The 18,419-nt window shown below is 31.7% G+C and overlaps 1 protein-coding gene across 17 annotated transcripts in view; it reads right to left on the bottom strand.

Annotated features, from left to right (window-relative positions):
• LOC106875208 (dual specificity calcium/calmodulin-dependent 3',5'-cyclic nucleotide phosphodiesterase 1A) overlaps positions 1-18,419 on the bottom strand; it is a 1,568,460-nt gene that overhangs the window by 41,199 nt on the left and 1,508,842 nt on the right. For 16 of the 17 annotated variants that reach the window (XM_052973317.1, XM_052973316.1, XM_052973342.1 and 13 more), the window contains 2 exons: positions 11,844-12,026; positions 1,246-1,312 (listed from right to left, as the gene is read on the bottom strand). In XM_052973317.1, the coding sequence (XP_052829277.1) occupies positions 1,246-1,312; positions 11,844-12,026 (250 nt within the window). The remainder of the gene's footprint in view (positions 1-1,245; positions 1,313-11,843; positions 12,027-18,419) is intronic. The other variant, XM_052973336.1, reaches the window with a different exon arrangement.

Raw genomic sequence — 18,419 nt, 5'->3', positions numbered from 1 at the left:
GATGCTGATGCTTGTTCACCATCATTTGATGTCAAGTCAAGGAGACACAGAAACACACATACATATATAGATGTGTATTTATGGAATGTTTCTTTTAGTTTCCAGCTATCAAAACCTCTCCTCAGTGTTTAATCGGTCCAGAGCTATAGCAGAAGGCACTTGCCCAAGCTACCATACAATGAGACTGAACCCCCAACCACATGTTTGAATCTCTTTTAAGTTCCTTTATTACAGTTCTTTGGTTTCCCATCTCTTTACTATTATCCATGTTAATATTTTTCTATTCACTACTATATTGAAGCTCAAAGATTACTAGGTCAATACAGAAAAGTCAGTGCTATGTTTAACAGCTCAGTCCATCTAGCAGATGATATGCATTATATAATTAATGTTTTATTAAATAATTTTTGTATTCCTCGCATGGGCTCTGAAAAGTAAGATTTTCCATTATACTGTTTTCCAAAAATTAATATCTTTTACATAGAAGTCAGTATGGCTAATTTGGTTGTATCTTAAGTGGGTCATAATGCCAATAAGTAACTCATATGCACTCTGATTATATTTCGCTTCTTTTTTCTATTAATAGTCAACCAGTGAACCAATTAACCAATTGATTGTTTGATTAGGCATTCAGTTAATCAATCAATCAGTCATGTTTGTCAGTGTTTTAAACACAATTCACAACCTCATCAATGACATATTCTCTCTACTCCAGGCCTCCAGAGCAAATGGCGATGAAAGGATTCTGATGAACCTGCCTGATTGACTGACTGAGTGATTAATCAAACAACCAATTCATTAAATGGTTCACTAGTTGACTATTAGTAGTAAAAGGAATAAAATAGAATCAGTGCTTGTGTCTCTTATTGGTATTGTAACCCATCCAATATACAGCAAAATCTCAACTAATGATTTCACTTCACGTATCTTGCAAACTAGAAACAAAAATGAGATATGGCTAATAATAATCCATTGATAACATCTTTTGCTATGAAAACTCAAGCAGTTGACTGTTAATATGTAAAATTAAAAAACAAAAGTATCACAATACAAAAAAACAATATTTTGATATCATCTCCATAAATCATGAACAACACTAATAAGAAAAAATAAAATGTCAAAAGTATTTGGTAGAAATAAAATTAACTCTGCATTTTCTGAGTGAAATTATGAAATTAATATAATATTTTTTGATGTATCTGAAATTGTTAAAATTCTTTATGATGATAAATAAAAAAGACTAACCTTCAATACAGTAAGTACATTTTGTGGAATATGTAAGCCAACAGACCCTGACATTCGCCTGTAGATCCTATAAAAAATGGTTTTAGAACAAAATTTTAAAGTTAAACAGAAGTCATATGAATAAAATTATATATCATTGACAAGTTTCTGATAATATCATGTATTTAAAAAGAAACAACAACATTCTATTTTGAGAAATACTACATAGAAATTGTTATTAGATAAATTTGTTCCATCCACTCTCACTTCTTTGCAATCACTGTAGTCAAACAGTTTCTTTTTCTTCTTCAATATAATGTTTTCACAAAAGATTAAAAACAATACAATAAAAATAAATTTGTTATTGACAACATTAGAAAGAAAACAATGGTATAATTCAAATACTGTACATGTATTTTATCATTTACATTTGAACAATTTGAAAAGCAACAAATCAGAGTGAAAGCAAGTTGTTTATATTCAGCTTGTATCAGACAGATGTCATCTGTTTTCTTCTGATTAATTAAATTTATAATTGTCTTATGTAAACTTTGATCAAATTTTTTTGTTTCGACTCCTGTGAATGAGCTCATAAATTCCTTTATTTCATTCAAGGGTTTTGCAGCAGATTTTTATTTCCTTTAGATATTACAGTCAGAGCTAAAAGCTGTGCAATCCAGACAAAGGAAAGAAAGGTATTGAGAAAAATAAGCATTCTAAGTGAATTTTTATGTTACCCTTTTTTTTTTTTGAGGCTTCCTTACAAATGGATTTCAAAGCATTATGCATGGGAAAAGTTATATGCAATGCTTGCATTAATTAGTTAGCAAACTAATTAATTTTGTGTAGGTGACATTCATTGATATTACAAAAACTATTATTATTATTATTATTATCATTATTACTGTTGTTCGCTTTTAATCTATATTTTTGATGCAATCACTTGCCAGGACAAACCCAGTGCCCTTAAGGTAAATGAAGTTTAAGTGATGTTGAAATATAACTGAAAGCTTGGCGAGGGGGAGTTGTGAAGGTAGTAGAGAAATACCTTCATATAATACAACACGAACATTTAACTGATAGGGTTTTTCTAAGGATGTGGGCAGTACTTAGTACAATCTTTTGGATTTCCTTGAGACATGGTTCTCCTGGGATGTTATTTAAATGTTTCTGACATCCCTTTTTTATCATACCTAGAGCACCTACAATATCAGGAACAGTTCTTGCTTTAACATGCTACATCTTTTGTATTTCAATTTCCAGGTCCTTATATTTACTAAGTTTGTCAAATTTCTTTATGGATATATTTTTATCAGTGGGAACTCTTACATCTGTTAGTTTGCAAGTATTTTCTTCCCCGTCTTTACTAATTATGTCTGGTCAATTAGCCTGGATCGTTCTGTTGGTGTTAACTGGAAAATCCCAGAGGATGGTGACATTTTTACCTTCAACAACTGGCTCTGAATGATGTTCATACCAGTGAGCAGGGGTACCAATTTTGTAGTGTTTACATATTTTCCAATGTAAATACCGTCCTGCCCTATGATTTTGCCTCTCCTAAATCCTAGTAGCAAACCCAGCTACTTATCCTGATTTGTGTGTGCTCCTGTATGTCCCTGGTATTCTTTCAGTATAGTATTGATTGCTTCTATATCCAAAATGTTCAACGCTAAAAGGTTCCCAGAGGTGGCCAATTAATTTGACTACTAAACAGATGCCACTGTACAACGTCATGTTCCAACATCTGAAGGTGGGACTAAAACCAATGGCTCTGAGGAGAGCCACCAAATAGCTATGGTCTCTCATGTCATATACTTTGGACTGATCCAAATATCCTTTTGTTATAGTGTCTCCTTTTGATTGGTGTGTCTCCCACCTGTTTGTTTTGTATTATCTCAAAAAGGGAATTATTATTATTATTATTCCTTTGTAACACAATGTAGGTAAAAATGCACTGGAGTCTTTAGTCATCTGTCAAGTCACAACAAGGACCTCAGACCGATAATACTTTCCTTAAGATGTGCGCTGTGCCCAATAAGGCTGCTTTTTGCAAGACATCAATCTTTCATGGGATTTCCAGTTACCTTAAGAAGTTTTGAAGTTTCAATGGGATTGAGCCCAATGCTCTGATAACCACTGGTGTCACTTTTACATTACCCTCTCACATTCCATACAGTCTTGCCATTTCTACTTTCAATTCGGAGTACTTGGTGATCTTTTTCAATCTCTTTACTCACAACATTCATGTCATTTGCTATGGCTACGTCAGTGATCTGATGGTATTTGTCTCTCTTATTCAATATGACAATATCCGGCTGATGGTGTTCGATTACACGATCCGTCTGAAAATCATAGTCCCAGAGTATCGTTACTTTTCCATCCTCCTGCGTAACTTTACTTAGTACATGCTCATACCAGTTCTCTATTACTTCATATCGGTATTTACGGTATAAAGAGCCTGTTCATATTCTTTTGTGCAATTATTATTGTTATTATTATTATTATTATTAAGGTGGTGAGCTGGCAGAATCATAAGCATTTTGAGCAAAATGCTTGGCAGTATTTCGTCTGCCACTGCGTTCTGAGTTCAAATTCCATCAAAGTCGACTTTGCCTTTTATCCTTTTGGGGTTAATAAATTAAGTACCAGTGTTTCACTGGAGTTAATATAATCAACTAGTCCTCTCCCCACAAATTTGCCTTTCATTTTTTCAGGGTTGATGTAATCAACCTACCTACTCCCCCTCAAAATTACTGGCCTTTTGCCAAAATTTGAGACCATTATCATCATCATTATTATCATTTTGGTTTGACTCAGGTTTGGTCTTATTGCTGGTAGGATTTATGTGGGTAGCGGGTTACTACATTGTAACCTTAGGTATTCACAAGTTTTCAGTAGTCTTTTCAAGTGCTTAGAACCTTCCTGACATTCCTTGCTGTCCCTAAGGGACAAACTTTCTGTAGAAGCTCTACAGAGCATTGTATTCCAGTCTTCTTCAGCCATTTGTCTATATCTTTGCTTACTGTTCCCAATGCACCAATCTATTATTATTATCAAGGCAGGCAGCTGGCAGATTCATCAGCATGCTGGATGAAATGCTTGGCAGTATCAGTATTTTGCCTGTCGCTACATTCTGAGTTCAAATTCCACTGAAGTCAACTTTGCTTTTCATCCTTTCGGAGTCGATAAATTAAGTACCAGTTGAGTACTGGGGTCGATATAATTGACTATCCCCCTTTCCCAAATTTCAGGCCTTGTGCCTTTAATAGAAAGGATTATTATTATTATTATTATCATCATCATCATTGTTGTTGTTGTTAGAGTAGTGAGCTGGCAGAATTGTTAGCATTCCAAACAAAATATTTAACTGTATTTCATCTGTCTTTATGTTCTGAGTTCAAATTTTTCCAAAGTTGACTTTGCCTTTCATCCTTTTGGGCTCAGTGGAATAATTACTGGTTGAACACTGGGGGTTGATGTGATCAACTAACCCCTTCCCACAAAATTTCCGACCTTGTGTTTATAGAAGAAACGATTATTATTATTAAATAAACTATCTCAATGATAAAAACTATTCATTTATATTTATCTTTAAACCAAAAAATTAGCAAAGTTTAAAAAATCATAGTTTCAAAAAATTAATAACTTTTTTTCTATTTGGTTTTATTGCATAAATTATTAATGCTAATTTGAAAACAGAATATAAAGATTGAAAAAAAAACCCCCGTTTGCAACGCCTGAGATTAAACAATCTTAATTAGCTGATGCACAGTTCAGGTGTTCTAAACATTTTTTCTTCATCTGTCAGCAGAGAATCTCATTATGAATACATTCACCTCAGAATTGAACTCAGATTAGTAAAACATAACAGACTTCTGAAAATATTTTCTCAAGAACTTTGGTTGGAATCAAATGATTGAAACTAAGGAAAACAAAAAAATCCTCCAGCAAATATTTATCAACTGGATAGGTTTTCCATTAAATTAAAAAATTTTGTTCTTATTATTTCTTATTTATTTAAAAACTAGTCTTAGTATTGTATTCATACAATTCTTTTTCTCTCTTTAGACAGAAATCAATAGATTTTTTTTATTACTTCTTGCTGTTCAAGATATTTCATTATTTTATAATACTGCTCTTTCAAGCAAGATATTAATTTCCTTTTTAATTATTGCAGCATGTTTGACTACTACAAATACATATATATATATTTATTAAACAGTGAAATTTAAAGAATTTTTCTTATTTTCTTCAGTAACCTTGTTCCAGTTTGTTTATTTATTACATTCCTTAAGAATTAAGTCTTAAAACTAATTGTTGTAAATCTTTGTAAATAGTAAAGTAATATTAAGAGAATATAGTGCCAAAATACCATCAGTATCTAATTAAGCTTAAACAGTTTTATTTGGGAAAATATGTGCAAAGGTTAAGAAAAAATATACCTATTGAAAAGCCTGTAAAATAAAAGAAATATTATGTTGTACATCATTTTTATATAAAGTATTAGTGATTTAAAGACGACAAAGGACATTCATTTTAACAAACTCTCCTAGATTAATCTGTGGTAAGTTAAACTAACATTACCAATGGAAAGATTGGTATAACACAGACTATCAAGAAATTAGCAGCTAATTAGCATTTGAATAGAAAATAAATTTTATCTGATCTCTTTAAGTATTTGAATTTTAATCCCTATATATATATATATTGAAGACAACTGAAATTTCAAAACAGCAATAATTTGAAATATCCAAAAACAAATATACGGTGTGAAACAAGCAGAAGAGAAAAATTAAATACAGGTATGTTAGGTCTACAGACTTGATGAAGAAGCTTTAGAAATGTCAGTAGGAAAAGATTCTTGCTTATAATGTGGAACCTTGGTTTACAATCAAGTTTTTGAACATTAAATGTCTTGGGTGGCAAATGATGTCTTGAGTAACCAACATGCTAGCTGGCAGCAATGGTTGGCAACAAACTGAGAGTATCAGTGGGAGGAGAGCATCAGTTTCTGTCCAGCTTTCGCTCTGTGCACATCCCTGCTTGAATTTGCGGTGCTTTCTCTTGAATTTCCTATTGGGAAAATAGCTTTGATTTATGAACATTTCAGATGATGAACTATCTTCAGGAATAGATTAAATTTGGAAACCAAGATTCCACTGTATTAGCCAACAGATTATTGAAACTTTATCTCATAATCCTATCAGTGTCCAGCTATGCCACTCTATATCAAAGTGTAGCTGTTTTGCACATAACTTAATAGGTGTATTTTCATCAGCAAAAAAAAAAAGAAAAAGAATGATTTCTTGTATGTAAATCTCAATCTTGAATGAGTGCATTTTGGTCACTAAAAACTGCCTGTTAGGCCACAGTTTGTGATTGGTCATCTAAATTATTCATTCAACATGTTGACAACCCAACACTACACCTAACAACCCCCTTAAACTTTTCCACTTTGATAACCAGCCTGAACCTTAGCTTTATTCCAACATTTCTATGCCTTGGTTGAAACTCTTTTCCATTGTCTTTCTAGTTGAACAACTTCTCAAGAGCCAGTACCATGATAATTCCCTGTTGGGGGTGGGGTAGTACTAGCCTGACAACCAGTTTCACATCAATAACTGGTTCTTGGGTACCTAAGATGTCTCTATTGTAAGTCCTCAGTCTAGACTCCAGTTCTCTTCTGTCTGTGTTTATCCTGAAAGTATTCAGACTAGACATCAACCACATCAACTTCCATGCTGTGTATGTGGCCTGCAAATGTCATAGGCACTGCTCCAACTCATCTAAACTCATGAAAATGGTTTGAAATAAGATAAAATTACTAGTAAATGGTTATTTAGTAAATTGAGATTTTTTAAAATATAATTTATGTAAAATATTGATATTTTCAGGAAAAAACCTTAATTCCTAGAGCTGTTATTTAGTTCTGTTTCTGTTGTGTTAAGCCAATGAAAATAAAGCTCTCTTCCTAGATATGTTACTGTTAAGACTATTAAACACAACACTCTCAGTATCTTTATCACAATTTGTTCAACTGAACCAGAGATAAGAATAAAACATGAATGAATTACATTTCATAGTTTAAGTTGTTTATTTGAGAATTATATACCTTGTCCACCATCACAGCACAAAACTGGTGGCAAGATATGAATGTCCAAATCTTTAGCTGGTAATATAATATTCTGTCAACTTGGTTATCAGCAATTCATACTAGAGAAAACTATGCTTTCAAAAATTCATGCTGATATAGTGAAATACGTCTAATCCTGTGTAATCATATTCCACTGAATTTTGTGGAATTTGTCTTAATAATTATAGATCTGGCTTGTGTTTCACATTGAGTAATGCAAGAAAACATTAAAGTCATGATGCACATTGGAATTGATAATGTAAAGTTAACAGAATTTTCAGATAGAAAACACTCTACAGATTTGCTGTGGTTCTACTAATGTTTTTCACAAATTAGTGTGGAAGAGAAAATAAGATGAAAATAAATCAGACACGACAGTATGTAACCTTCATGCTTCCTATTTTAAATATCACCAGGTAATCAAAAGTTGAAATAAAAAAGGAGTAGTTTTAAGAGCAAATCAAGATTATTTATTACTGTGGTATAGAAAATCCTTATGGCCTTTGTTCTATTTAATGGTCTAGTTTGAAGTAGGGAAGCGGGCAGTGCTATAGCTTTTATAGGCCCTCTTAGCAATTGAACCCTTTTCTCTTTAATGTAGGTTATTGACCAAAATGTTAAACTTTTTTCTTTTCCTCATGACAAACCAATTTATTTCACTTTTGAGCTCTATTTATAGCCACTAATTATTGATGCAGACTGTCATTAGTTTTCCTAAATCCAAGCTCAAACTTTAAAGAGTATTACGATTAAATTGATGGCTATCATCATCATCATCATCATCATCGTTTAACGTCCGCTTTCCATGCTAGCATGGGTTGGACGATTTGATGAACAAGAATATTTATAGGAGTGTGGAATAAACGAATTGTGGTGTCCATGCTTTTCTGCTAGGCCTGAGTATTATGAGTAAAGAAGTTATTCAAGATATAAATTGCTTGACAGTTTTCATTTCCTCAGAACTGCCAACTGCACCATAATATTCATAATAATAATAATAATAATAATATTCATAATAATAATGAAAAATAAAAACAGTAATAATTTCTGAAGAATTAGCAGTTTTGTTGAAAGTAAAAGATAAAGTTGATGTAGCATTTGTTTTAGAAACCTGTGTGAATAAAAGATATTGTAGATCTTGTAAAGTTTATACCAAAATAATGAACTTAATTAGCACTAATTTAATAGTTTACTAGTTGATATTTGTAGTTCTGATATACCAAATAATTACTGGTAATTTATTTAAATAACTCCAGTGTTGTTTTCTACATTACTTACAAATATAAGCCATGGCCCAAGAGCCTCTCCATAAAAGCATTTGTATTACTTATTTAGTTATAATAACACCTACAGTTTTAAAACTTTTATGGAAATAACCTTCATTGATTTCTGTCCAACTATACATTATCCCTAGGGAAAAAAACTGTCATTTAATTCAAAGAAACAAATTTATTCAGATATGGAAATATATACAAAAAGCAACATTTTTATGTGTAAGAAATAATCTTTATCAACAAGAAGAAATTATTATACACATGAACTTTTCCTATGTCATGTGTCATAAATATGTTTTAAAATATACTTTATATTAAGATTTTTCATTTTATTTTATATACTCTGTTGCAACAATTTTGAAAGTAAGATTTAATATAAAATTATCTGTGATCAGAAGACAGAAGGGGATATTTTGTTTATTCTTCACAGTAACATAGCTTTATTTACTGCATAATGATGTGAGGGCTTCATTATTAGACAATGAGAGGAAGGCATTAGCTGAATTTGAATAAACCTATTAAACTCAATTTGTTCTATGAAAAATTGCCATACTGTATCTGTGGCATTCAAAATGTTCAGTAATTCTTAATATTATTAAGAGTATATTCCATAAATTATCAGAGAAAATAGATCTCAGGCATATTGCTAAAGCTAATTCTATCCAAATCACAGAAGTCCATTACAGCCTGTAACATTAAACCAAGGAGATAAATCTCCTCATCAGTAGGACATTGATATATCTCAGATATTTATTTCACATTGAGAACAGAACACAGCTCTCAAAAGTGGGAAACTTACTCGTCCTTTGCACAGCACCATCTTTGTTTAGTTTCACAAGTGGTATCATTTTCTGCTGAAAGTAATGGATACTTGGCCACTGATAACTATGTGTTTTTGTCATTCAAACCACACAGCATCAGTGATCTTGTCTCTAATTTCATCGATTGAGTCCCCTATGGTTCAAATAAGGAAATCGGTTTTGTACACTAAATTCTAATCTGTTTATAGTAATTTGACACAGCTCAGTCGTGGCAAACACTGAAATAGTTGGTAATTTTAATAATATCCCATACTTTCCCATGTTAATTGAATTTTTAACTTTGACAAACAAGCTTCAGTTTATGCCCACCTTACTGGCTACTAAAACTATAAACATTCAGGCAAGGTCTACTATCTGCGGAAAACTCCTCCTCCTCCCCCCACCTGCCTCAGGCACCTTGAAAAAAAAAAGGTGCTGCTCTACATCGAAGCAAAAGAATATTAGAAAAAAAAAAGGGAAAAGGCCATCCTTTTATGTTTGCCCACAGTTGTGAAATTCACTACATGTTGACCATCAATAGTTTTGAAACCAACTACCTGCTTGTTCCCAATACAGTTTTGACAATCACTACATGTTTGTAAAACAATTACTTTATTCAAAGTAGCTACAATAGTAACTACCTTGAATGAAGCAATTTGGTCTGATTGTACAAAACCGATTTCCTTTGAAAACAGCATTATTTATTGTGTTACCATTCTTTACCTTAGAACTTTTGAGAAATATAATATGATTTATATTTGATGAATATAGAAGCAGTGTGTCTAGAGTAACAAATGTCTTCCCGAAGTTTTAATTTAATTTTCCATTTAATATTTCATTTGTTTGCTCATATATCTGTTATCTGTCTTTTTATATTCTAAATTACTTTCATCTTTTTACAAGCTCTCACTTTACTGACTTTTGGCAAACAGATCAATGTATTTGCTCATCTAATTTTTATGTTGACAACATTTATCTTAAACATTTTACACCTGTTTTGATTTGAATGGAGAAAGCTGTTACTTAGAGACCAAAGATAGGAAATAAAATTGCAAATTATGAATCAAAGAGTTGCATAAATCTCAATGAATAAACACGTAAGGCTTGTAGATTATAGTCAAAAAACATTAATGTGAACAAATATTGTAGAGCCTGTTTGAAAGGAAGTGGACTATGTAATGAAGTAAGGGAGATAAGTTTGACAGATGGAGAAAGCTGCAATAAAACGATTCTAAAAAGACAATGAAAATTCTTCTCATCTGTTTGTCTTCAACGAATGACTTATTTTATTTCTGAAGTTTAGAGAAGTTATATTTTATCACTTCTTTTTGTCAGCTGTTTCAGCTGTGGTATTAGAAAATTTCATAAATCATACAAATATTTATCCTCTGTCCTTATATCCTTTAAACAAGGTTGCCCTGTTTAGAACATTGACATTACTATACCACAGATATCTTTAAACATAGTAAGGTACAGCATGTTGTTCAATTTTACAACCAAATATCTGTAGAAAACTTTGTTAAATTGGTTTGGAGCATGATTGTATTTTAAGTCTTAATTAGAAATTAATTTCTCATTTTCAATTTGGGAAAGGTGTAAATATCATCACATTTAATCACCAGTTGTCTTGAGGCTTCTTACTTAATTAAAAGCTATTGATAAGCTGTGGATGTACCAAATGTTTGATGAGTCTGTAATGCATAATATCTTTAACAAGCACCTATAAATCTTCTTAATTTCAACAAAGTTCCTCATCTAACAAAGAAGTCATTACTGCTATTATTTTTTTTTTCTTTGTTTTATCATTGTTTCTTTTTTTCCATCGTCCATAAGAAACTGCAAAATATGTTATAGTTGTTGTAACTAAAACAATTGAACAATTTTATTTCTGGAGATTCTCTTTAGGCAGTTTCAACATATGGAATTAGCAACGCCAAAAGCAGTCATTTATCAAATGTAGTTAGAGAACTCCTGCTTATCTAAAAGCTAAATCATTAGAAGCAAGCTACAGTTTGTGGCAGAGAAAAGTTTTTTTTTTTTTTAAATGAATATTATAACCTGCAAGATTTACTAACAGAAAATTTCTTTAAACCCAAATGCTTCTTTTTTTCTTACTTTGATATGATTAGCTTAAAACAGGTAAAGTTCATAAAGAAAAACTAAGCAATTATTTTGTACAATAAATAACCAAACTTAAATATGCTAAAATAATATCTAGCCTTTTGTAAAAATGCTTTTGTCTTATTGAAATCTTCCTAAAATCACATTAGGGTAAGCATGAGAAGAGCTTCTTAAAGAAAGCTACTGGTAATAATAAGAATGGTAACAGAATGGAGGTAAAAAGGATCACAGATATTTCTTCATTTCAAATTTCAAAAAATATATTCCAACAATAAATGAAAAATTATTTACCTGTCTACCATTATTCCAGCTCGTATTACATTGGCAACACTTCGGAAACGGGGTTTTTCTTCACCTTTTCTTTTGATGTTGTTCATAGAACGTGTAAAAGTTAAAGCAAGCCAGTCGCGCACTTCAGTTGGAACTGCATCCGGCTCCACTTCGCTTAACTCATCATCTTCATCACAAAGTCTTCTGAAATAAAAATTGATAACAAAACCATTTTTAAATACTATATCTTCAAAAGTGAACAAAAGATATAACTTTCTGCAGAAAACAGAATACAATTCTGCTTATATGACATGTGATATAAGCAAATATTCTTTCCAGTACATTAGGAACATGTTATTTGTGAAAAAATAATACATCTTTGTTAATTTTGTTGATTAGATTCAGATATTAGATGATTTCATTATTTTAATTTAGAAAGCAAAAAGAAAAAAATCATAAGCACTTACACACAAAAGAAATCTAACTTTAATCTTCTGCAACTAATATAAAAACAACACATATTTGTGCGATGAATTTTCAAATTGAAACACAACTAATTACTTTCAATTTCTACATCCCACTCTTTCTTTCTACATCATTTAATTTAATTTTTAAAAAATGATATTTATGGAATTTCATATTTCCCAGGAGTTTGTACTTAAACATACTCCATCCTTAATTTAAAAATTTATTGTCATATCAAAAATATTTACTGTTCAACATTTAACTCTATCATTTTTTTTACCGCAAGCAGTAAAGATAGATTCAGTGTGTACCTGTAAGAATCACCCAATATATCTAACCATTTCTTTCTCCTTCTCTTTACACACACACACACACATATATATATATATGATAAACCGGAACACACAAATACATGAATGATGACGTGTACACAGGCATACATGTACATATCTCTTACAAATTTTGTTCAGATTCCTTTCAAAATATGAAGGAAAGTATTTCATTTGTGCAAATATCATTAGAAATGATCGTTCTTCAAGATGTTTTATTTTTACTTTTGTTGTTCCAACTTCCTTTTTTCAATTGGATGATATCTTTGGGCATTATAATGTCTCCATGCTTCACCATCACACATCTCCAGGTCCCACTACCACAGTATACAAATTCAACCACTAAATTATTTTACTGTATAAGAGTTATTCATCTCTTCAACAATATGATTTTTATTCTTTTTACTTTTATCCAGTGTTTGATGCAATTTAATTTTCCTTGGATACAACCATCCTCTGATCATAAACATGTCAAATATCATTAAATATCATAAAAATGAGATCAAGAGCACTGTCACACAGCATTTAGATAACAGTAGAGTATGCAGAATGATAGAAATACCTTAGGGTGGTACCAAGAATAATGAGAATTCCTCCCATGTTTAAATGAAATCAATACAAAATTTCAAGAAAATAAATGATTTGTTAGGCATATGATAAGTATATTCAGTGAAGAGCAAAAAGTGAGGTAAATTGTTGTTGCTGTTGTGCATAATAGTTGAAAAAGAGCTTTGTATTAAAGAAGGAAGGAAAGATAGTATAGCTTAAAATAGGAAAAATAAATCTTGCTGGCTGAGTTATAGATACATAGATCAACTTAAATCAATTTCCAATACAGAGTGAATGTTTACTGGTGAACATCACATAGATGCAATAAAGTGAAATGTGATCAAAAATCAACAACTGCAGACCATTAGTGGTATACTAGTTGTAAATGTGGTTTCATAAGTCAATATTTGTGAGAAATAGAAAATCTATGAATAACAAGAGATTTTCCAAATACTTTAAACACGACTAACATTAATGGCATTTTATGATTAAAAGAATAACCAAAAATGTTTCATTGGATGCAATATGCCATGTGGGTTTGGTTAGGCTTTCATTTGCTGAGAATATAAGCCAAAGGGTTTGACTTCCTTTGATCAAGCTAGAAATGTATCTGAGTTGGGTAGATAATTGAAATGAATGATTTAATGCTTAAAATCAAATGCAAGTAGATTTGACCTCACATGTAGAAAGAGATATTTATTAAAGAGGAAAATAAACAGAGACCCAATTGGAGCTGACTCCATGGAGATTTGAATTCAGAATGTAATAAGACGAAGCTAAATACAACAAATCATTTAGTATAAATATCTAATTCACTGTTCAACTGATCCTGTCTTCTATGTATGCTAACAATATCAACTGTTGATATTTTTAGTTGTACAATAGAAGCAGGAAAATTACTCAAGTAGAAGAGTCTGCTATATTGTGCAGGTCAATTGCCTTTGTAAACTCTCTCTCTCACTGTCTCGTCTAAAAATACTGATAGCAGTGACATCATCATTTATGATGATGATGATAACAAATGTAGTCATGATGATGTTCAGAGACTGGTCTTTTAAGTTCAAGAGCATAAGTACTAAAGGAACAATGACAAACACGATTCCCTAAAAGCAAAGTGAGAAACAGGGATTTCAGCAGTTACAACAGTCTAGTGTCTGAGGAGATAAAGAGATGCCCAGAAATTTAAGAAATGGCTTTGGGAACTTCTGACAAGGTGGAGAGGAAGAGGCCCTCCTCATCAGTCCTTCAGGGACCCCAAGGTTTCTCTCAGAGGCCATGATTAGAAATAGATAGATGACATAATGTAAATAAATATATACAAAATTAAAATTCTACCTTATAAATATCTTAAGATTATCTGAAAGTATAGATTATCTTCATGTTGTTTTGGGTGAAATTCATTAACACAATTATAACAAGTCAAGTAAAATAATGATATTTTCAGAATTTTGAGATTTTTAATTAACCTTAAGCCTATCATGAAAAATCTAATGTATATTAATGTCCTATATATATATGTATAATCAATAATGAAAGGAACCCAACCTACTTCCTATAACATTGAAGATTTTATCCTCTACATTTATTATTCACTGCAGAAAATAATTTTATGCTTGTTACCCACAACTTATTTTCAAAATGCTAATTATTCTCCATGAATGATTGTTAAATATTAAAGCAAACGAGGCTTCTTAGGTTTTTGCTTCATATCTAATGATAAAAGGTGCTTAATTATTTTGCTTGTGAAACCTTGATATAATCATTACCTGTAAATTTGATATTTTGTATACATATCAAAGCAGAATCAGCTTCGAATTAGTATCAAATGACTGGAAATTATTGCAAATAGAATTTGAATTAAAAATATCTGGATTATATTTCATATACAAGATCTCCCTCTCATTTCATATTTATTGTTTAGTTTATTGTTTCCACTACAATAATTAATATTAATCATTGCTCCACAGAGAATAGTAGATCTCTAATTGTATTTTTTATTTGAGTTTGCCCATTCATTTCTAACTTAAATAGGATCAATGAAGTAAACTGACCTATATATAATTAGTTTGTGATGGTGAAGTGCATATTCTGGTTGCTATAAAACTTTCATTAAATATTCCGCTGTAAACAAATTTAAGCCATTTAACAAATTGCAAAAAGCTGTTAATTATCATCACCCACTTTTACCACCACCACCCCCATCATCTTCATCATTATCATCACCACCACCACCATCATCATCATACATTTGGCGCCCATGTTGGCATAGGTTGGATGAGATGTCATTGGTCTAAGTCAGTTCTTATTTGGAGTTATCATCCCTTCTTGAGGGGCCAGAGGATGGCACATAGCTCATACATTCCATTTTATTCGATGCCCTTCTTAATACCAGCCATTTACAGAGAGCATTGGATGCATTTTACTGTGACATTTGTGCTGGAGTGTTTGTTTAGTTCCCTCTGCTCTCTACTTGTTTGAGGTGAGTGTGACCATGGGTATGAATAGAAGAGCAAAGTGAAGACGAAGTGGATGACAGAAGTGTAGGGTATGATTGGGATGGAAGCAAGATGTTGATAAGCAGCCTCAGAAAGGAGATTAAATCGAAAAACAGCATGATAGCGGACCAGAGAGTGATACAAAGATGGCAGTGATGATAGAGGGGAGTTACATAAGGGTGAGTGAGTGAATGATGGCTTGCAGTAAAGAATAATGTTAGTAGAAAATATTTTGTGGATGAATAATGTATTTAAAAAAATCTTCTGAAAACAGTGAATTATTTAGATACAGAAATGAGAAACTTTTTTTTATATCATTTACATATGTTTCTTCAAGTAACCCTGCTCTAAGATATATTTCGTACTTCTATGTACTTTTTACAAGATATCTTGGTATCAGGACTTTCAAGATGAAAAATTCTAATGATTTAAGATTTTAAAGAAATTTAAATGTTTTAGCCATGAAAAATCAATCACTTAGTAACAGTTTCAATAATATTTTTGTATCAATTCTTTGTTATTGATAGAATCATTATTGAAATATATACAAACTTTGTATAGAAAATCAATAGTTTTGAGATATTTAATTATTAAAAGAAAACATTGTACATGTACACTTGGAGTTAATAACATTGAACAAATAAAATGAATTTCATTCCTACTTGATTCTGCTAAAAATTTCTATTTCTTTAATTCATTAATTTTAGCCTCACACACACATGCACGCGTGTGCACACATTCTTTCACAACAACTAGATGAAAGATCTAATGTAGGATTCTGCGAATGATTATATACACAGAAAATATCTCCAAACATCAAGTCAACAAAATTTATTATGTTTACATCTAAAGAACAGAAAACTAGTTATCACTTTAATTTTCAATTTTATACTCAAAACACATCCTTATTTACAACAGAATATCAAAGTGAGAATAACTGGGTTGATATTCACACATAATTCCAAATAAAAACTCTGACTGATGGGAATTTAGGATTTATAATTCTGAAAAATACAATAGAATTAGGTGATGACAATGTATGTGTCTTGTTAAAGTGGTAGAATTGGTATTTTTAGACAATTAGGCGTATTAGCCCTTTCATTACCAAGCTGGCTGAAACCGGTTCTGGCTCTGTAGTACAAATGTCTTGTTTCCATAAGTTTTGAATTAAAATCTTCCATCAAACCTTAGTCACAATTTATGTTCCTAGCACTAGCTTAATGATAACTAAGTTATTTTACTAAATTCTTTGTTATATTTAGAATAATTGAGAGAAACAGAGCATCTCAAAATAAATACCATAATGAAAGGGTTAAAGACAGCTTAGTATTTTACTATTTTTTCAGGTATTTCACTAACACAGTTTTAGTTTTGGAAAGATGTAAAGTTAAGCTAACAATGGCAAAATTAAAACTCGGCTTTGTTGCTTCCTAACTAATTAAATCTAATGCGATCTAAATCCCATCCATCAGGTTGAGTTTAATGTTTAATGTTCAGTAAACCTTTTACCTTTGCCCTCTTTGTTGTCATAGAGATTAACCCTTTTGTGACCATACTTATATTGAAGTTAACTATGAAGTATTTAGCAAAATAATTAATCTCATCAATTTATAAAATTAAGAGAGAAGACTTAAACAGAAACACTTCAAAATGGCCAATTTTTTATCACTCAACCAAAGCAGTTTCAGGCAAGCTGGAATTAAAAAGGTTAAAGGCTTAGAGCATGCTGTTCCAATATTTTATTTTCTGTGGCTTCATCGAGAATTTAAATGAAATATTTATTATAATTGCTATTGGAGTTCACACTGCCCATGTGCTTGTGGTAATTTCATTGTAGATTACATTTTAATTATAGGAAATATTAATTTTGGAAGTTGCCAGATGCACAAATCAGAAACAACATGACATGTTACTATAAATATCACTTTTTCTTTTCTTGTTTAGAATTGCTAATATTCTTTGCCTATCAAATGCATGTTTCATGAGACATTTCCTATTTTAGAGTGACCCAAGAAGGAAGATTCAGTTCATAAGTTTGAATATTACCAAATTTACTCTGAGTTCCTAAAAGTATTATATATGATTTTCGAGATTTTCGAGTGAGATCGTTGCCATTGCCCCTGGACTGGCTCTTGTGCGGGTGGCACATAAAAGACACCATTTCGAGCGTGGCCGTTGCCAGTACCGCCTGACTGGCCTTCGTGCGGGTGACACGTAAAAGCAACCAATACACTCTCTGAGTGGTTGGCGTTAGGAAGGGCATCCAGCTGTAGAAACTCTGCCAAATTAGATTGGAGCCTGGTGTTGCCATCTGGTTTCACCATTCCTCAGTCAAATCGTCCAACCCATGCTAGCATGGAAAGCGGACGTTAAACGATGATGATGATGATGATGTATATGTACACAAATGGGCATCTCACCCAATTTGTCTCTTTCAAGCCTTTCCTCACACCCTTATACCCCCTATCAATCATCCCTGCATCACTCTTACTGCATTATTCTGATGTTGTTATTAAACAAGACCAGAACTACATACTTCAGCTCTTTCTAAGCCACTGGTTATCTCTTTCTCTCTCCTAAATAACTTCTTGTTGACACCCATACATCATTCTTAGCCCTTTTTTCTACCATTGACCAGTTCCATCATTGTTTGCCATTCACTATATCTTCACTGACATAGTTCTGACCTCTTTCACCCTTATCATGATGTATCTCTTACTCTGTTCCCACACTCTTGTAGCATTTACTCCCCCCCCCCT

The sequence above is a fragment of the Octopus bimaculoides genome, chromosome 1, assembly GCF_001194135.2.
Source record: "Octopus bimaculoides isolate UCB-OBI-ISO-001 chromosome 1, ASM119413v2, whole genome shotgun sequence".
NCBI lineage: Eukaryota > Metazoa > Mollusca > Cephalopoda > Octopoda > Octopodidae > Octopus > Octopus bimaculoides.
The sequence above is the reverse complement of the archived record's forward strand: the minus strand, read 5'-3'. Positions and strand labels throughout refer to the sequence as shown.